Genomic DNA, 21,975 nt, shown 5'->3' on the forward strand with positions numbered 1-21,975 from the left:
CATTCTAAGCTCTCTAAATAAGAGTCTTATTTATGTATTTGTGGTTTAATGTATTAAGCTGTGGTTTCAACATGTGGTTCTTAGTAACATTAATTGAATCCTAACCTCAGACTGCTGTGCCTTCAGGGCTGGTGTTTCAGTGACTAGCAGTAAACGGTTCAACAATCTCCTAGGTTAAAGACAGGTTTTAAGACAGAATTGAAACTAACATTTTAGTCCATGAACCACAGTGGCTAGTGCATTCAGAATTCCATCTTAAAACATGAACAATCAAAATATTTAGGAGAGTTCCCCAGACAGCCAAACATCATCATCATTCGGCTGGTGGCTAATGTTAATTTCAAGCCCCCCCCCCCCCCCCCCAACTACAACCATAAAGCATGACAGTGAAGCACAAACCTCAATAACAACAGTGACAGCTGCGGTTGTGACAAATCGTAACAGCCTCATGTTACCAGTTATAGTTGATTGTATCAGCGCCGCGGCATTAAGCAAGTTCAAGTTCAAGCATTAAATTTACAGTAGATAGACTGTGAAGTCAGCAAAACAAAAGACTACATTTCAAACCAACGTCTGCTGTTAACACAGTTGTCAGGTGTTTGATGATTACAAATACTTTCACCGTGACAGTATGGTTGATAGCGTAAAGGTTTTCTACCACTAAGAACACTTACTACAGTAGTTAATGTGGCGAGTTCTGTGTGCTGCTAACCAAACCTGGGCCAGACAACATGAATTGGCTTGGTAGATTGTCTGCAATCGGTTGGTCTCGCCTAAGCCATGAAACTCGAGAATCACTCGAAAATAAAATAAATAAATACAAAAATGCAGATCCAGCACACAACTCATAAATAACCAATCAGTCAGTTTTCCAATAAAAGGCTATTCGTGGACAACACTGGCCAAGGTTTGGCATATGGCAGAGACACCCAGAGATGGGTGATATTAAGTTTTACAATCAACAACTGAATGCCACACCAACTGAATACAATCTAGAGAAAGCCACCGATATCTAATGAAGCAGCAATCCAAAATCTAAATGCATAGCCGTTAGTACATCAACGGCCCCTATAAACTTTATGAATTTTCTTCTCTCTCTCTCCTTTTTTTTTTTTCTTCTTTTTTTTAATATACCGATTGTGCTTTAAACCACACATGAAAGAGGAAGGTGAGGCTACTTGTGTTGAGAGGAGTTGCAGGGTCAGTTAGTATCATGGTGGAGGTGGGGGTCAGACAGAATAGTACTGGAGTACTGGAGGAATTCAAAACCATTCTGTGGCACATGGTTGGGTTGGTCAGTGAGAGTAACACAGTAGAGGTTAGAGCGCCAAAAGTGAATTCCTTGCACATCCTCATACTTGGCATTAAAGTGTCTCTGAGATTTAGAATAAGGACAGGAGGAATGTTGATAGCAAGTTGGAAGGTGGGCAATTTGAAGGAAAATGTCCCTCTTAGAGAGAGCGAGAGAGAGAGAGAGAGAGAGAGAGAGAGCAGAGGAAAAGGTAGGATAGGAGTAGTATAGGAGGGACAGAAAAAAGGAGTTGAAAAGGGCGGAAGATAGCGCTAACAAAGACTTTGTTGGACATCTTTGACCTGCAAATCTCCCAACAGCGCTGCCTGGGCCAGTTCACGCCACGGCGGGGGAGGTGCTCCAGAAGCACCACCTGCGACGTGATTGGTGCTTGTTCATGATCACATCCTCCTTCTCGCGTTCCTTCTTGGCACGCTGATAGTGGTCCTCCTCTTTCAGATACCACACCGGGGGCCAGCGGTGCCTCTCAAAGTACTGCTGGTTCTCTGGAGCACACAGACACACATGGACAACGTGCATGCTTTGGTTGGTGCATTGTGGGAAAGCATTGACAATATAACATTAATATTAAAAAAAAGAATCAGAAAATAATGCCATATATTGTTTTTACAACAATAACATTATTTGATCCCGCCACAAATGGTGGTGGGCTTTAATGTGGACTGTAAAGAGTGTTATATACTCCATCATACTGTGTCCCATGCCAAAAATAGCTGATCTACAAGTTCACAACGCATATTGATGCATTGTGAGCTTGTAGATCTACTATTTTCAGCACGGGACCCCAACGTACATTACAAGGCTTTAGGTAGTTGCTATTCTGGCAGTGACTCTCTGACAGCTCACCTGGTGTCTTAGATTTGATCTCTTTGCGGTAGTTGGCACACACACTGTTGTAATGAGTGCAGATGTGATGTAAGCACCAGGCGGACAGCTGGCTAGCATTATGGAACTGAAGAGACAAAGCGAGACATGATCAGAAAATATCGAGATCAGAGTTGAATGGTCCAAGTAGGATATGCATAGTTGGTTTTTAAGCAGTCTACTGTTGCTAGGAAACCCCCGGTCAACATCAGGCAAACAGAGAACAACAGCTAATTAATGGTTAAACAAGACGAATAGACTAAAAGCCCCCCTATAGATATATGCTGCTTGTTAAACACAACCGGACCAACGTGGTTTGGAATCCTGGGCTCCCACTATTGGGGCAAAAGTTGACCTTTTGGGCCATATGGGCTATTGGAAAAGGAGTGACTCAAATGGTCAAGGTGGTCGAGGAAACATGAATGTGCTCATCAAGTTTCATGGCAATGCACATTACATTCTGAGATATCTTGTGTGCAAGTAGACATTTGTGACCAGATTTGACTGAGAGCCTGCCATCACGCAAATTCCAGCTTTTCACCAGAGGAGAAAAACGTTTTTATTTATTTTTTTCCCAAAATGAGTTAATAGCACAGGCAGACTCTTCACACACTAGAGCATGTCTGAAATAAGTGTCAGACCTGAAATGTACATGTAAATATGAAATAAATGCTTAAACATGAAGCTAGGTGTAATGTTCAAAATTCTAAAGAAATCCAATGGCAGTCCCTCAGTCAAATTTGGTCACATTTGGCCGCTAGAGGAAAAGCCGTGGAGTCACCAAATCTTCTGGGGAGCATGAAGATGCACGGCTACTCCCTTGGCAATTTATAATAGACACTTTGAGAAGTTCCCCATAGAAGAAATAAAAAGTAAATACAGGGAAATCTTTTTTCACTTCCAAAGAGATGGATCTATGGCATCTAATACATAAGCACATTATCATCGGACAGGAATGCTTGTCTATACCGCACGGTAAGTAAGACTACAAATAGTAGGACTTAATAGACAAACAAACTAATATACGCTATTAATGGACCGTTGAACTCGAACTGACCGACCCCAACTCTGTATGGAAGTCGTAACTTTATTACGATTAATGCTATCATACTTATACTCCTATTTTAATCCTATGGTAGAATGGTGGCGTTGTGTAGTAGCAAGGATAAGACAATAGCCATTGTGGAGTGGGTCTTAGCAATCAGTCTATTGGTAGTGTGTGTAGCCTGCAGTTGGTGAAAGGGTGAGTCTGAAGCATTCTCTTAGTCATGACATCACTGATACATCCTTGGTATCCATATTGTAGAGGTCACTGTTGTTCGTGGTTCAGGTACATTATTAGTTCACACCAGCCACTTGAGACTGAGGGTACTTAATCATTGGCAGTTGTTGTATTATTAGTTCACACACCAGCCACTTGAGAGTACCGGTACTTAATCATTGGCGGTTGTTGTATCATAGTGCAATGCGTGCGACCAGAGGGAGAAATCGGGCATTTCAAGTAGCCACCAACATTGCGAACTGGAACCAAACGCACACAAGAAATGTTGTTTTTCTTTCAAAAGATGTGACAGGGGGAATTTGTCACCTGAGTCAGCTCCAGATAAGTGAGAACCTCTCCATCAATGTCCTGTCCCGCTTTAGAGCCCTTGACCAGCTCACTGACAGCATACTGCTCTGTGGGGAGACAGATGGATAGAGGACGGTCATGCAAAGAGAGAGATAGAGAGAGAGAGAGAGAGAGAGAGAGAGAGAGAGAGAGAGAGAGAGAGAGAGAGAGAGAGTTGGAGTGGGCTGGTTCAGACCGCCAGGGGGCAGGGACAGAAGTAGGTGAAGAGGTATAAAGTGAGGCAGAAGAGGGAGATGGAAGTAGGCAGAGAAGACAATACGCATGTAAGTGAGGAGAGGAAGAGACACAAAAGGAGAGTGTTGAAGATGAAGAAAAAGTGATATGCAAGCCAAGGAGAAAGGGAATAAGTGGAACAGAGAGAGAAAAGGAGGGAGATAGCATGGGAGGATCAGAGAAAGAGAGAGGGACAGAGAGAGAGAGATTGAGAGAGATGACGCTGTTCCCCTCATACATAAATCATCAAGTGTTTCATAACCCGAGAGAGTGCATGTGGTCTCAACACATTCTCGCACGCACACACGCACACGCACACACACACACACACACACACACACACACACACACACACACACACAATCAACACCCTCATACAACAAATTTTCACTTGCGCAGTGGACAGAGACGCACACATGCACACACACGTGCGCGTGTACACACACACACCCACACACACACACACACACCCCCCCCCCCCCCCCCCACACACACACACACACAATCAACACCCTCATACAACAAAGCACACATGCACGCACATGTGCGAGTGTACAACGCACACATGCACACACACACACACACACACACACACACACACACACACACACACACACACACACACACACACACACACACACACACACTTTATGCAGGTCTCCATAGTCCTTCAGCAGCCTTCAATCTTCTCATGCAATCATGCTGTGATGACAGTTGTAGCTGTCGTTAACAGAATGTCTGCATGTCTTCATTCTGCTCTCTACTGGACTGACACAGTACAGTACAGACACACATAGTCCTCTTTCTCCTTGGGGAGGGTAACTTGGAAGCTCCACCAACCCAGTTTATTCTGCACACAGACACAGCCTGTGTCTCCCAAACAGTGGTTCGTTTGTGGGCCACAGACCCATTCTTACGAGACTCGCGATTACATTTCCCTTTTTTCTATTAGAATTACTTCAAAAGATTTTCAAACGTATCCAAAGAGAAGCTGAATTTTCCATAAATTGAAAAGGAGAATTAAAACACTTTTTTCCCAAAAAATATTTCATAGCCTAAATAAAATCCAAGACATTCTATACATTTTGAAAATCTTTAAGAAGTAGCTTAGTGAAAATAGTCGATCTACAAGCTCACAACATGTCACATCGCGACATGTTATGAGCTTGCAGATCGGCTATTTAAAACAAATAACTACATGTTTGAAAATGTTCTCCTATAATGACATGCCAAAAATAGAGACACCAGGGTTAAAGTGGTTAAAATAGAGTCTTTCAGTGAGTCACCATAGAAGGACAGTGTCAGAGTTGAATGCATAACAATTAATTATCATAATGAATTCATACAAAATCAAACATATTGAAATGAATTCCTCTCCTGTGTTTTGATAATTATCTTTAGATATTGCAGTGGTAATATTGTGTATTTTTGAGTATCATGATGTTAAAGGCCCATTGAATTGAGGTGACCTTATGGTGTGAACAGTGTGTTGAGTCCCAGATAGCGTGCAAACACACTTCCAATTCAAACTCACACACAATTTACAATTTACAATTTAGGCATTTAGCAGACGCTCTTAATCCAGAGCGATTTACATTAAGCAAGAACAAAAAGCATGGGAATACATCACATATGTAAAATGCATTTATCGCGAAACATGCGTAAGCTAAGAACGTGACTAGAACATATCTATATAATGACACTATACATATAAACTATAACTAGAACATATCTATATAATGACACTATACATATAAACTATACATATATGCTATACTATGCTGTACATATATACTATGAAGTGCTATGACTACATACAATGCACTTATTGTGCTGTCTACATGACATGCTATAAGTCTGTTTCAAATGCTATATAAGTCTAAGAAGTGCTGTCTAAGGGGGGTAGGGTAAGTGCTATGGGCCATGATGGAGTCTGAAAAGGTGGGTTTTCAGACTACGGCGGAAGATCGGGAGTGATGCTGCAGTTCTGATTGCAACGGGAAGTGCATTCCACAGTTTTGGGGCCAGAAGGGAGAAGAGTTTGGGACGTGTGGAGCGCGCACGCACGCACGCACACACACGCGCACACACGCACACGCACACGCGCACACACACACACACACACACACACACACACACACACACACACACACACACACACACACACACACACACACACACACACACACACACACACACACACACACACACACACACACACACACACACACACACACACACACACACACACACACACACACACCTCTAATAGTTTACTGAAAGATTCCCCTCTCTCTCCCCTTGTCCACACCTCATTGGCCAGAGTCTTTTACACACAAACACTATAACCCTTCCTCCCAAATCGTCTCTCAATGACACTATCCTCTCTCTCTCTCTCTCTCTCTCTCTCTCTCTCTCTCTCTCTCTCTCTCTCTCCCTCTATTTCTCCAGGCTTCTATCATTCACTTCCTCCCTCTAGACACACACACACCTCCTACCTGTGAGTGCTATGAGTCGAGGAAGACAAAGTCTATTGGCCAGGGCGGTGAGCTCCATGGGGTCCAGGTCTGGTGTGGGGGACAGAGTGTTGGTATATAGGTACTCTAGTACGGCCTGCATGCACACTCGGCTGGTGTTAGGGAACCCCACCTAAGAGAAAGCATACAGGGACACAAATATTTTAGGTACAGTAAACACAAATATTTTAGGTGCAGTAAAGGTTACATTCACAAACTCATATGTCCTTGTGATACAACACGCATGTCACTCAGCACTCCATTGACCATATGCAGACCGCGACCATCTTGCCAGCAATGTGCTAACTAGATGCAATTTCTCATTGACAGCCCATACATCTAAACAGAAAAGTCCTGATTTGGCCGCCAGGATTAATTAATCTATTTATCGCACATTGCCAAGGTTTTTCCACTTTCAACCCTTATTTTGAAGAGCCAAATATCCGTAACCGGATGTTACGATGACGTAATGCTGTGTGTGGTGTCTTGACCGGTTGTTGTTCTCTCGCTCGGTGCAGAAAAAACCCGACCACGATTAAACAACGTCAAACTCCCCAACATTAGTGTTTGTTTGTTTGTTTCATAAAAATCCACGGTAGATAAATTATGTTGAGAGCTACTTCCTGTCAGGAAATTCGTTGCAGGCGATTGTTTTTTCCTAAGTGTTGGAGTTTAGAAGCGCTTGTTTCCAGTAAAGCAACCTCCTGCTGCTTCCTGAATTATGTGCAAATTCAAAACGGGTGGTACGCAGGGCCATTGAATGATATCAAACAAGCACTTCCAAACTCCAACACTTAGAAAAGAAATCATCTGCAAGGAATTTCTTGACAGGAAGTAGCTCATAACATATATGGATTTTTATGAAACAAACGCGTTGCAGATAGAAAGAGGATAATTCAAGCCTTTCGTACAGCTGCAATGTTGGTGAGTTTGACGTTGTTTAATACAATCAGATAGGACTTTTCTGTTTGGATGTATGAATCAATGGGAAATTGCTTACCACCTTGCTGGCAAGATGGCCACGGTCTGCATATGGTCAATGGGCACAAGTAGCGGCGGCTTTGCCATACAATTATGGCAGCAGAGACAGCACAATACTTTGCCAGCCTTTCTGCCTCGTCTTTGGGCATCCCAAGTTGTCGAGACCCTCCAACAACCAGTCCGTGGGTACAGTATGTCCTAGGCTGGATCGCCAGAGGAAGCCAATTTCTTAGTCTTGCACTGCTACTTAGTGTTAAAGCGCTCTCTGTAGTTGTTCTCATGGGACTGGAAGTCCACTCATTGCTATTCCGACAGCAGACGGACATACCGCTGGAAGGCCGCCGGGTCTAATGCATCTCTTCCCGGTAGCTGTTCAATGGAGCGGCCATCAGGCTGTTGGTAGATTCCATTGGTGAATATAGTGCATTCTTGTATCCAAGCTACATAGTCCACAGAAGTTGCAAATGCATCCACTGCACACACACTACATTGACGATGGTAGTTATAACAGAGCAGTTTAACGTCATGCCCAGGACACTTCACTTTCTTTCCTTTTTTCCCCCTCTCTTTCATTTCATTCCACTTGGCCTTTTCTCTTTTCCATCAGCTAGTATACAGTATAATACAGGCGTACAGTACAGTGTAGGCCTATAATCATGTATCTTTGCTTCCTCCACTCTCGTTTTGTTCCGTTAGCCCATCTCTGTAATTGGGTCACTATCGATTCCCTCACCTCTCTCTGACATTACTAAGCACATTCCAATCTAGCAGCAGGTCAAACAAAGACGTGTGCACAAGCCCGCATGCATGCACACGCCTGCCCGTGCTCGCACGCACGCACGCACCTCACACGCATGCACACGCACACACTGCAGCAGACACACAGACAGATCACAACACTGCTATTACATAACACAGCCTTCAAGGACAAACATACCAGACTGTGTTGAGTTACACAGAACCAGACTGCTGATATGTGTGCGCTTACTGTATGCTTGCTTTACATATACAATACATGCAACCATAAACACTCTTACAGACCTCCATGTCAATGTATGTTTGTTGCAACAGTAGGTCGCATTTACTATGAAAACCTGCATCTTCCGTCCGTCAGTTAGTTAGTCACCCCAGGCCTCCATCGCAGGTCACGCCTTGTGACATCACACCTCCATATATGGTCATGCCTCGTGACATCACCCTCCATATACTGTATGGTCATGCCTCGTGACATTACGCCTCCATATGGTCACGCCTCGTGACACATCACGCCACCAAATATGCATATGACCATCTCCATAAGATCACGACACTGACCTCGTCTAACCCATGCCAAAGCGCTTGCGCTCACCCAGCAGTCTTCGTTTGCCTATGGATGGGCCCTATGGAGCGTGTCTTGAGGGTACCGGGTTTGATGAGGTCAGATCAACATATGGAATGTCACAACAGGTCAGCTCCGTATATGGACATCTAAGGGTGGCAGTGGGGGCAGTGTCTTGGCCCAGGTAGGGCCGGGCCTGTTGAGAACTCTAGTTTTCGCCGGCTGCCACAGCACGGCTGCACAAATAACTTTGGGGACATTCCCTTATATGGGCTTAATATCCCTGATGATGTCATAGTGATTTCACTATCTGGGCACAATATATGGGGGCTTTCCCCATGTATGGGGATTTTGAGTGACGGAAAACACACAATTCGTTTTATATACATTTTAGTAGTGTATACATGTTTAGATGCATGCCTGTCAGCTGGTCAGACGATGCTGTTCCGCTTGTCTACGACAGAAAAATAGGTGTAGGACAAAGCCTACGACAGCTCCCGACCTGATGTGATATTTGGCGTTCAAAGTCACGCTGGAATTATAAATTCCGAAATTGCGGTGATTCCGGCGTACGCCCAAGAAAATGTGCTTCTCCTAATTAAGAAAGTAATCTGTAGAATAATCGATCGTTGTATCCCTAGTATGCTTATGTGTGCCTGTGAATTCATAATATGCTTGTGTGTGAGTGCAGGCTGGCTGGTGAGTGATATTCCTCTCTATTCCCAGTCAGGTCAGAACTGGGACAGAGTAGCCGAGTTACTAAAAGAAATCTGACCCAGTTACATCCAACATGGCAACATGTGGCGGAATTCAAATATTTAGCACTAATCTTGTTAGGTCTGATGCAAGGGTATAACGTTGCTGTCGGGGGGGGAAATTATACTATAGGCCTACTGTATGTCCAAACCTTTCAGAAATCAAAAGTGTTGAGCTTGTACATGGGCTATTTTTGTTTTCTACTTTTGTGTGACACTGTAATATGACAAACTAGGGCATTCATTTCCGGGGGGGGAAACATAACATGATATATTGGGAAAAGAGGTTTCTGCCTGTGACAGTGTGACCACTGACACTGTCTGTTCATGTTTGCTCATTTACATGCCTATCAATAGTGCACACTTGTTAGGTAGGGTATGGACAAACAAAACAACAAACTATAAACCTTTTGCGACCATTACTATATGAAAACCTGCATTTCCATGTGTCACGCCTCCATATATGGTCACGCCTCATGACATCACACCTCCTCTCCAAGCTAATGGGAGTCAGGTTTCACCTGACAAAAAGCAAAAGACTTCAGAAAGGAAAGATCTACAAGCTCAAATTAAGTTAAATGTATGTAAATGTATTTGTGGCAATGTGACTGACATGTTGTGGATCATGTTGACCCCCTTTCATTTGGTCCTGTCTGGTGGGAGGGGCCATGCGGAGTATATCTCAGAGAAATGGCATTTTCAGTCAGTCTGCTGTCTGCTGCTGTTGGAGGAGAACTTGTCAGTCTCTGAGGAGATGATTTATTCTATTTGTAACCATGGTTAAAATGCATTTTCTGTTATTCTCCATATATGGAGCTGAGTGCTGACCTGTTCTGACTTTCCATATGTTGATCCCAGAGCCATATAAGACAGAGTTACGACATTGAGGGGGCAGAAAACAGCCCGGTCACGTGGTTCATGTAACTCGTTTGTCACTGTAAAGCCTATAGAGCGTCACAGTCCCGCCTCCTACCCTGGACCAGGAAATGAAACCCAATGCATTATTCTCATAGACATTTCTTAAAGTATTTATTTAAAGACGGTTACGCCGCGGACAAAGCCAACTCGAGTCGTGACAACTCATGACAACACAAACAATATTTTGGACCAAACAAATAATTAGAAAGAAGAAAAAAACGGCAGGTTACAAAACTTTTGTTGTTGTTTTTCTTCTTTGTAATTATTTGTTTGGTCCAAAATATTGTTTGTGTTGTCATGAGTTGTCACGACTCGAGTTGGCTTTGTCCGCGGCGTAACCGTCTTTAAATAAATACTTAAGAAATGTCTATGAGAATAATGCATTGGGTTTCATTTCCTGGTCCAGGGTAGGAGGCGGGACTGCGACGCTCTATAGACTCCAATGCATACCGTGAACTTCCGGTTGACAATTATTCGCCAGTATAGTAGAAGACTGATACCTGTCCATTCGAACTCTAGACGTTATTAACCAAAGTCTATTAACCAAAGTTAATAGTGCAGCTGCGCCCGGCAGCCGGTGAAAACTAGAGTTCTCAACAGGCCCAAAAATTAAGGCCAGGCCCTCCATGGGCCCTCATCAAACACTGTACACTCAAGACACTGTCCCCGCTGCCACCCTAGATCTCTAGCATATATGGAGCTGACCTGTTCTGACATTCCATATGTTATCTGACCTCATCAAACCCTGTACACTCAAGACACGCTCCATATATGGCCAAACCTCATCAAACCCTGTACACTCAAGACACTGCCCCCACTGCCACCCTTAGCTCTCCATATATGGAGCTGACCTGTTCTGACACTCCATACAGTATGTAGATCTGAGCCCCCATGACAAAGCACCAGCGCTCGCCCAGCAGTCTGCTGTCACCCAGGCGGATGCGTGCACGCACACATTTATGTATATTTGATATGTATTTGTTTTTGAATACGGTATATTTTATTTTCAATTATCAGATTGTTTTTGCCACGTTCTGCACTGTAACACTTGGGGAAAATAAACCTTGTTAAAACTCTGCCCAACTGCCTTGCCATCTATGATGTATATATTGGGTCACATACTACCCTCACCTGAGACAGGGGTGTGACACTGCCCCATATCAACAGCAAAAAGCTTCAGCAAAATACATCTCGTCTACCTACTTAAGTATGACAAATAGCTTTTGATGTTGTGTGATATTCATTATACACACAAGTGAAGGTGTGCTTATCTTCATGCTGAGGAGATGAGCTGTTGGAGTAGAATTCTTAAAACAATGGACCCAAATGTAATTACCCTCTGTCAAATGAACACTGTGGATTTTACCAAAGCTGGCTCCAATGTTTCCACTTTCAATTAACACTGAGAGAGTGATACTGAGAGACGACAGCACCGAATACTAATTTTGTCTGTCATTTAGGCCTGGGCAGTATCCCAAATCACATCTGTATATGTTCCTGCCAAAATACTGCCATATGGCCTACTTTACCACCATCAGGCTTTTTTGCTAATTAAACTACTCTAAATTCTAAATTACTGGTTTTATGAAAAAAATACAAAGAAAAAAGGTATTGTGCAATTAGAGTGAGTTATCACTAGATTGACCTGCTCTCACTGTTCTATTTTAAACTGACAGGGATTCTTTCAATTCAAAGACAGACACACACACACACACACACGCACGCACGCACCGGCACACACACACACACACACAAGAGCGAGTGACGTCTTTTCTGTCTCATTAGTGTGACTGAGCTGTCTTGTTGCCTTGGTACCGCAGTTACCTGGGGTCCCATATCTAACAGCACGTGTGCCTACACACACACACACACACACACACACACACACACACACACACACACACACACACACACACACACACACACACACACACACACACACACACACACACACACACACACACACACACACACACACACACACACACACACACACACAGCACGATATACACGTGTATACTGTACTTTGTACAGTATATATGAAGTAATTATTACTAAATATATCTATCCATTTATTAATTAAACCATTCATTCCTTATTCTTTCCTTTTTGCTTGTTCATCCATCCATCCACCCGTCCATCCATCGTTGCTTCAGGGGGGCTTGCAGTTACTGACGTTATTTGTCAGTGTGGGCAAGGCCTGTTGTTGACACGTCCACCTGTGTAAATGTGTCTGTGCAATGGAGGTGCACATCTGAGTCAACGTAGGGACATCTGCTCATGACCTGGCATGAGTCCAACATTTAATACATCAGAGAGGTGATAAAAGCTAACCCGCGTGCACACATGCAGCCACCCACTAACCCAAACACGCATGCATGCACGTGCGCACACTCCCACAGGCACACATCCTACTGTATGCTGCTTTATGAATATTTTCCATGCACACACATGTTAAAAGCCATTATGGTACTTTCCTTCTTGTGGTAAAGGAAAGGATGGACTTTATCCTCATAGAAAGTGAAAAATAAACATATCTATAGTAGAAAAAGACAATACAAATTTAAAAAAACCATGTAGATTGGGCTTTGTGGGCCGTGTGCTCCAACAAACACAATTGGATTTGTTTACAGGTGGGAGGCCAGCAGGGGAGTGTTTATCGTCACTGCACCTGCGACCAGGTTGGTCGGGTGCCCGTTTTCCACTGTCTTTCACAAAGAAAAGAAACGTCTGGCAAGCAAGTGTACAGTTTATGTACTGAAAAATAAGACGGGAGTCTATTAACAAATACTTTATCCACTGGCTGATAAAGTATTTTCATTTTTTTGGTTTAATTTACATTATTTTATTTATGTTTTTCGCCTTTATTTAATTTTTTCATGGAGGGACAGACAGTAGGCTGACAGGAAATGGGGAGAGAGATGGGGGGGTGACATGCAGTAAAGGCCGTCGGGATCGGGAGTCGAACCCGCGGCACACTGCCAGACTGGATTACCAGCCAAGGTGCCTGGACCGCTGAGCCACGGCCCAGGCCTTAATTTACATTATTGTCTCCACCAGGCCGAAGGCATGGGGAGAGTATGTTTTGCACTCCGTCCGCGTGTCCTTGTGTGTGTTCGTCCGTCTGTGTACAGCTAATCTCCGGTACTGTTGGCCCGGCCGATACCAAACTGTGCACACACACACCCTCCCTGGATGCCAACAACAAACCTCTGCCCCAATTTTTCAACAGCAGCCTGTTATAGCGCCACCATGAGGCCAACTTTTACATTTCTGTACTCGTACACATTTTATCCATACATCACGCAAATCGGTATACATTATCTCCATAGTCATGTCATCACTATCTCCATAGTCATGTTATCAACACCGACCTGTCCGCTTCCCCATATTCAATCCCCATTGGCTAAGATTGCCTTCCAAAGTTTGCAGGATTGAACAAAATGCCTCAAATCACGAGCAGAGTGCAATTTGAGGGAAATGGAAGAAATGCCACTGGCTGAACCACCAGGTACCTATGGTTTTCTCCCTTCTCACCTCGTTGTTGGCGCTCTCCAAGAATGATCCCCCGAGCAAAGCAGCCATCCAATCACAGCTGGAAATCAGCAAAGGCTTGTGTGCATTGATGGTGCCATCATCCAAACGAAACGTCACGTCTGCATGTCAGATGTCGGCAAACAAAAACATAAATTACATATAAAGCGATGAATATTAAATCTTGCACATTGCTAAGACTACAATGGGCATTATCATTTTTATTACTATGTACGCATTTATTTTCTTTCTTCTTTTTTTATTTTAAGTGCTGTATATCACCAATCTCACTACACTAACCTGTGAATGTGTTTTTGGCAAGACACTCCTTGATGCGGTTGGCCTTGCGGACGTGGAAGGCCTTGGTGATCTCCTGGTTCATGAAGGCCTCTTTGTTCATGATGTTCTCCACCATCATTCTCAGGTCAAACACCTCCAGGATCTCTGCAATCTGGGCAATTTTCATCAGATCCTTCTCCCGCTCATCCAGTTCTCCTGTATACAAAAACCTACAGGGTGGAATTATACAGTATATGATTATATACTGTATATATACCCCCCCCTAACCCTAAGTTTAGCTAGGGGAGTAATTGATTCCTAGAAGGCTACGCTAAAGGAATGACTGTATACATTCTGCCACATAAGCAAGCCAGTGTGTAGTTTGGGGACTTCTGTTCAATAATTCAACATTATTGTACACTACAAGGGACACAATTATTATGATATCCCAACGAAGGACGTCATTGTTTAAAACTGTATGATGCGGTTAATATATACGTTATATAAATAAAATAACAACAACAACATTAAGTTAAAAAGATTCCAGTTTAAAAAAAAGAGAAAAGAAAAAAACAGAATGTTTGGGCCTGTGAAAAATGTGTCCTGGATTTGTCCCTTACGTGTGGGGTTACAGTGGGTGTGCGATTGGAAAGAAAGGTAGTACTGCACATCCCAGCATACTGAAAGTACACAAATGCTGGATTAAATCCAATGTATTTATTTTGTTACACACGTCTCAGCCTTTAGCAGAGAGGACATTTTTATGGGGCCATACTAATCCCTCACACTCACAGCCAAAATCTCAGAAAAGTTCCTGCCTCCAACCAAAGGGGATCTATTTCTCCCCTTGAAATCCAGGTATTCAAAAGCAATGCATTCTGGGTCCTGGGATAGGGGTCTGGCTAAAGATTAGTGAGCACATAAGACCCTTTGTTACATGTAATTCTTGTTCTAAAACGATAAAACATGTTTTAAGTTTCAGACTGAAATATTGGTGTAACAAATCCACAATTATTCATTTGTTGTGTGAAGTATATATATATATATATATATATATATATATATATATATATATATATATATATAATTTCAAAGAATGCATTATTTTTCAAGGATGCATTTTGAGCTGAGAAAGCTTGAAAAGATTTTAGACCTGCAGTTTTCAAGTGTGGTCCTCGTTTGGATTACAAAACAGAAAAGGCAATTACAATTGCTTAACCCTTAAACCGTCCAGTAGAGCTGAGCCTGCTCATTAGAATAAGAATGAGCATTTATATTTATACACTTCCTCTGTATAATGGTAACGGAATCACTCAGTCAATATTAACAAACCAACCAATCAATAAATCATTTAACCACTTAAACCATACACTTCACTGACCGGCGATCAGAGTCCCTGAGGGTCTATACTTTTTCCTTTTATCTCTTTGCTAGAAAATAGCTGATCTACAAGATTACAATGTGTCGCAAGATCGGCAATTTTTGAGTGGTGTAAACCACTCCTACAACTGGCTTTGTTAGTCTGTCTGTCTGTCTGTCTGTCTGTGCAGAAAAAATGAGCATGGTTGCTACGGTCACCCAGTTCACCCGGGTGTGATTTCATTACGTCAGACATTACGTCAGACCACAGCTGATATCTGACATGACAGTGAGTCCTTGGTTTGATTTCCGCTCCCACTCCCCAGTCTCTCTTTCCCTGTTTCCTGTCTATCTCTAGTACCTATCAATAAAATCATCCTAATACGTCAAAAAAATAACTGGAGGGGAATTATAGATAAACAAATGAACAGACCTGAGCACCGCACTGAACGGACCAAGTTGGATGGAGTAGTCCATCTTGACCACGGTCATGGGTGCTAGTGTGCCGGTGACTGGGTTTGGGACGCTCTCCTTGTGGATGCTGTAGAAGGCCTTACTCCATGAAGCCAGCGACAGTTTGGTACGCCGGTGTTTGCCGCTGAAACTCATCATCCTCAAGGTGCCATCGCTCTGGAAAAGGAGACAGAGATTGCACTTTATGCATGGAACCATACCAAGCAAAACAAGGATCATCACATTTGTCACTGTGCACGCGCGCACACACACACACACACACACACACACACACACACACACACACACACACACACACACACACACACACACACACACACACACACACACACACACACACACACACACACACACACACACACACACACACACACACACACACACAGATTGAGCGGTAATCTTGTCAGAAACCAAACTGTTTCAGCATAGCTGAGGAACAGATGTAAATTGCTCTTACCCACTAGCCACTTGCAAGTAAATATGGGCAGTGTATAATATTATTTTCAAGTCTGTCTGAGTCTGACAACAATCTGGGAACCCATCAGCAAAAAGATAAAAATAAAAACAGTGCCCTGTTTTCCTTTGAATTTGCCTCTAGGCGTCTTAGAGGCGCCAAATAGAAGCAGGATGTTGCCCGTTTGCTCTGCCTTAGGCCCTCCTCTTCGGGTGGGGCGCTTATGTTTTCATTCCCACTAACAGTAACAACAATGTACAGTATACACGTTCTGAAAGCCCCTGCCGACAGATTCAGTAACGCAACTCGGAATCTGTTCTTGAGAGATCAGTCTGACAATAATTCTTGCCAGGTTGACAACAATCATGTCAAAGTAAATTTGTAAAATGGTATTGTATCAAATATGTGTAAAAGAAAGAAAAGGAAGATGACTTTGACATAAGTCACAATGGCTTCTGGACAAAAAAACAACAGCAAATTGTGAATACCTCACCTTGGATGCTCTTAGAGCACATGGAGAAACGTTAGGCAACACAGCCACTTCCTCATCTGAGTCTAAACTGAGAGTCCTCATTGGGTGGTCTCTGCCATGTCTCTCTGTCACCACCAGACACTGCGATTCATCTGAGAAATCCATCTGAAAACAGCAGAGTCAGAGAGTAGCACGGATGCAGCTGTCAAAGTCTTGATAACTTATGAAGTCTAGAAACCTGTGTCTAGCATCAATCACACAAAGGCCGGATAGGTAATTCAGTTGACAGTTGGAGGCTGATATGTTTGTCAGTTGTACAGGCCATTTGGAGGTGTTTTGAAGGTCAATCAAATGTATGTTCGAATCTAATGCAAGGCTCTTTTTGGCATGGCATCCACACTCTCTGTCTACAGATTTCCTGTCTCTCTCACTGACACTATGGATAAAGCATGCATGCCTCAAAACATATATTCAAGACGCATTTTGGATTGGTGAATGGAATTGGCTTTCCTTGTGGCTAACACATTCCATACATATACACATAAAATGTACATACGATAGACGCATATGATATACACATCAGGTCCATACGTACAAAGTACACTACACACACACACCTGAAAGAGATCGTAAAACTTGGAAGATGATGTGGACAGGTAGATCTTGTGTGCAAAGACATGGGTGTGGTCTTGGAGAATGAACATCACATCAGCACAGAACGGGCTGTCCAACAGGCGTCGGGATCCCTCAGAACGGTGGCCAGGGACAACCTCTGGGATCTTAATTAGAGGGGGCGGGGCTTTTGGAGGGAGGAATGGTGCTTGGAGGAGGGGCTTCTGAACCTGCAATAACAAATACTTCTTTATAGATAAACAAACAGACATATAGTGAGAAAAACAAACAGACATATAGTGAGAAAGTAAAGACAGAGAGAAGGAGAGAGACGGTTAAAGACTATTACTATTCGTGTTTTGTCATTAGTTGTAAGAAAAACCTCATGCCAATAAAGTGTTTGAACTGATAATTGTGATTATATGAGTGTGAACATAGCAGCGCAGAAGAAAAGACAAATACATTCCAATATAAATATTAGTTCTTCTAAGGTCCTCTCAGATCACCGAATGCTCTGATGGAACAGTTGAATAATTAAACAGAGGAACATAAATATTGAAAAGTTACTGGTACCTTGCGGAGGTGTGACTTCCAGAACTGCAGGTGTCGTCGGGATATGAGTGCAGCACGAATGGCATTGTCAAAGACGTCTTTTACGCCAAACTGGTCAAAGACGCTGGTCTCATAGTAGGGGATGCCGAGCTCTTTAGCTACCTCTCTACCACTCTCTGGAGGTAAAATGTCTCCTGGTTTTATCGGCCTATGGGGAAAGAGCCAGGGAAAGAAAGAAACAAACAAACAAACAAATAAAGTGACTATTATATTGTTATGATTTTGAAAGCCGTCCATCCGTCTATATGTCCGTTTGTAAAGAGCTAATCTGGGCAGCACTGGCCCCACATTTTTTTCAAACTGCCCTGTTATAGCGCCACCATGTGGGCAACAATGATTGTAAAACACTTTCTTTGCTACCACTACCAGATTTCTCATATTCCATTCCGATTGGCTACAATAGGCTTTGCAGGACTAGCCCGTTTGGCCGTTTTGCACAAAAACGCCCCAAATCTGGAACGCAGCGTCCGAATGCCGTGGAACTTTGAATGCACATTTCCACTAGGCCACGGAAGAACTGTCAGACAATGTTTCTATTTATTTTGTATTTGTTTTGAAGTGCAGTCTAACTAAATAAGCCTCTCATTAGTGCGGTCACCGGATGCTCAACCCACCTCGCCAGTGGCCTTCTAGCCCTGTTGACAGCCTCTAGGTCGGCGTATCTCAGGTCCAGCTGGCAGCCCACCAGGATGACGGGGGTGCGCGGGCAGAAGTGCTTGATCTCCATATACCACATAGACTTAACATGGTGCAGAGAGTTGGGGTTGGCGATGGAGAAGCACAGCACCACCACATCTGACCTGGTAGTGGAGAGAGGAACAGAAAGAGGGGGTGGTAATCATCTCTTTGCAATGCCAAAGATTCAAAATTAATTAAGTAAAATGTTTTAAGTAAATGACAATCTGTTCTCTGGTCATTTTGTTCACAGTTACACATAAACACTGACAGCCGACAGGACTGTTGCGTGCAGGATATTCAGCGGTGGCAGAAGGAATAGCAAGGATAAGCAAGAAACAGTAGTGATGCATATACTTAAGATGGATGTCAAAACTGTATCAACCTTGATTTGGGATTCAGAACCACGCAGCAGCACTCACAGCTCCAATGACAGGGCACAAGGGCAACGGAACACTGGATGCACAACTTGCTGCTTGTGGTGTGTGTGTGTGTGTGTGTGTGTGTGTGTGTGTGTGTGTGTGTGTGTGCGTGCGTGCGCGCAATATCAAAGCTCGGATCACGGATGTGATGCGCTGAGTTTGTAGACTTGCTAATACTATTTTCACTATTACTTTCCTTAAATAATCATTTATTAATCATAATTAAGGCAAACGTCTTTTTCCTTTTGCTATTCTCAGGCAGTCATGATTCTCATTACTATCTTTTATAACTGCAAATAATTGGAGCTTGTACAAAAGATAATTTCACCCACATTGTGACAATAAAGTTTGTGTGTATGTAGACAGAGGATTCGGTAACAAGTCTAGCGATCATTTCTCCATCTTATCTATTGTTAGGTGCTTGCACATATGCACACATGGCATCAACGCATGGTGTTCTGTGCTGGCACACTATACTCTCTCTACTCATACTCTATCTGTCTATTCTGTTCATTAATGTTACTCTGTCTTTCTGTTGATATTGCTGACCTCTGCTGGTCTAAACAGACACCTGTCAATCACCTGATGACTCTGGCTGCCACTCCCTGTGTCAGCTGTTCCCTGATTGAGTGATTGGTAGCAGGCTATAAAGAGGAGCTGTGGAGAGCAGCTCATTGTCTCCCCAACACGAAAAGTTGTGTTTGCTTTACTTTCAGTTACTGGGCTGGTTGTAAGTATTCGTTTGGTTTCTGTTTAGTTCTTATTTTGTTTTGGTAGTTTACTAGTTTATGGGGAGTCTGGAGACTCAGACATGCACATAGCGCATAGCTCCCCCACTTATTAGTTTGCCATATCTTTGTTTAGTTAGGATGCCTAGTTAGGTCTTGAGTTTATCATTTATTGTTTGGCATTTATTAAGTAAACCCCTTTATTTAGTCAGCTATTCAGTGTTTTCTTGTGTGTTGTATTCCTGGCTTGTTTAGGGTTCAGTGTCTGATATTTATGTAAATTTGAAATCGGGCAATAAATATCAGACACTGAACCCTAAACAAGCCAGGAATACAACACAAGAAAACACTGAATAGCTGACTAAATAAAGGGGTTAACTTAATAAATGCCAAACAATAAACTCAAGACCTAACTAGGCATCCTAACTAAACAAAGATCTGGCAAACTAATAAGTGGGGGAGCTATGCGCTATGTCCATGTCTGAGTCTCCAGACTCCCCATAAACTACCAAAACAAGAACTAAACTAAACAGAAACCAAACGAATACTTACAACCAGAAAACAAGGGAACACAACTTTTCGTGTTGGGGAGACAATGAGCAGCTCTCCACAGCTCCTCTTTATAGCCTGCTACTAATCACTCAATCAGGGAACAGCTGACACAGGGTGTGGCAGCCAGAGTCATCAGGTGATTGACAGGTGTCTGTTTAGACCAGCAGAGGTCAGCAATATCACAGGCACTACAACAGAAAGACAGAGTAACATTAATGAACAGAATAGACAGATAGAGTATCGTGTGCCAGCACAGAACACCATGCGTTGATGCCGTGTGCATCTGTGCAAGCACCTAACATCTATACCGAGGTGCTTACAGCCAGGCCTTAAAAACACATGGCTATCTGTCTCTCTCTTTCAATCCAACAATCAATTAAATTCCAAAGCTGCCAAGTACTCACAAGACACCATGTAGCACTGTCTTGTATTTGTAATAGTATACCGTTGGTTGTTAATTTATTCATACATATTCTTTTCCTATAAGCTATATTCAGTATTTTTTTTTTGGCGTAATATACAGATAAATAAGCACCCTCAATAACCCAGGGAAGGTGAAATTCTAATTATATCCTAGTGACCTAGTGTATGGATACATTCACTATACACTGCTGTCTGTGTACTGATGTTGAGTGTCCTGAATTAAATGGTGTTTTAACAAAATAAACACTGTTGGAGCAAAGACTGTGTGCGGACTTCTCCTTCTCTGTACTGATGTTTTGCCTACACTAACTTTACAGGTTCCACTAGCAGTAGCCTTTTTTTCTTACTTGTATTATATCTTGCACAACTATATATTATGTTAACCATTAGGGCCTACTTGTAGCAGAGTCTGTGTTTCAGTCTTTGTGATGGTGTGGGTTTGAATCTGAATCATGCAGACCAAAATAAATAGGCTGGTTTTGCTTCTGCCGCTGACAACAAAGCTCATTTTGTGGGGGTTAAGAATGAAATAGAATAGGACTTATGGAGGTGATATCAAGTACTAATTCATTTTGGTTTTGGACAAAACAGTCAGTTAATGCACTTTCCCTGTGAGAAGACAAATGATCAGAATGGTCCCACCCCACCCTACTTTAGACTACTACACAACCGAAAGGTAATATGGCTTTCTTTTATACAACAAAACAATGTCTACTGCAAGCCGCATGTACATGTATTCTGTCATTTAAGTGAACCAAACTTGCAACTGCAAGTAACATTTCAAGTTACTTGGTTGTAGCTTCGCAACAAATTCATAAGACATGCTGAGGTACTTTGAGACTATCGATTAATCACAGTTTTCATACCTACTA

General features: G+C 42.8%; 1 protein-coding gene across 3 annotated transcripts; it reads right to left on the minus strand.

Annotated features, from left to right (window-relative positions):
• Nucleotides 1-387: 387 nt before the first annotated feature.
• Nucleotides 388-20,177, minus strand: rhobtb1 (Rho related BTB domain containing 1). Of its 3 annotated transcripts, none has more exons than XM_079492635.1 (12): nucleotides 19,983-20,177; nucleotides 18,918-19,103; nucleotides 18,265-18,451; nucleotides 17,697-17,921; nucleotides 17,101-17,244; nucleotides 16,113-16,309; nucleotides 14,342-14,550; nucleotides 14,045-14,163; nucleotides 6,518-6,668; nucleotides 3,765-3,853; nucleotides 2,159-2,264; nucleotides 388-1,797 (listed from the first exon to the last, which is right to left on the minus strand). In XM_079492635.1, the coding sequence occupies exons 2-12, from the start codon at nucleotides 19,037-19,039 to the stop codon at nucleotides 1,628-1,630; spliced, it is 1,719 nt and encodes a 572-aa protein (XP_079348761.1). In that variant the 5' UTR covers nucleotides 19,040-19,103; nucleotides 19,983-20,177; the 3' UTR covers nucleotides 388-1,627. The 3 variants fall into 3 exon arrangements, 2 of the variants coding, with proteins under 2 accessions (XP_079348761.1, XP_079348760.1); XM_079492634.1 differs by having other exon boundaries at nucleotides 17,697-17,939; XR_013788798.1 differs by lacking the exon at nucleotides 388-1,797 and having other exon boundaries at nucleotides 2,215-2,264; nucleotides 6,511-6,668; nucleotides 17,697-17,939.
• Between the last annotated feature and the right edge of the window lie 1,798 nt (nucleotides 20,178-21,975).

The sequence above is a fragment of the Electrona antarctica genome, assembly GCF_951216825.1.
Source record: "Electrona antarctica genome assembly, chromosome: 22".
Taxonomy (NCBI): Eukaryota; Metazoa; Chordata; class Actinopteri; order Myctophiformes; family Myctophidae; genus Electrona; species Electrona antarctica.

What these genes read in the sequence shown, in the direction of transcription:
- rhobtb1 (XM_079492634.1), bottom strand. Translation starts at nt 19,039, where the DNA reads ATGTGGTATATGGAGATCAAGCACTTCTGCCCGCGCACCCCCGTCATC. An exon ending in GGAAGTCACACCTCCGCAAG is followed by an intron (nt 17,940 to 18,264) that starts GTACCAGTAACT and finishes TTATCTATAAAG; the next exon opens with AAGTATTTGTTATTGCAGGT. An exon ending in CTTATCTGGAGCTGACTCAG is followed by an intron (nt 2,265 to 3,764) that starts GTGACAAATTCC and finishes TTGTCTCTTCAG; the next exon opens with TTCCATAATGCTAGCCAGCT.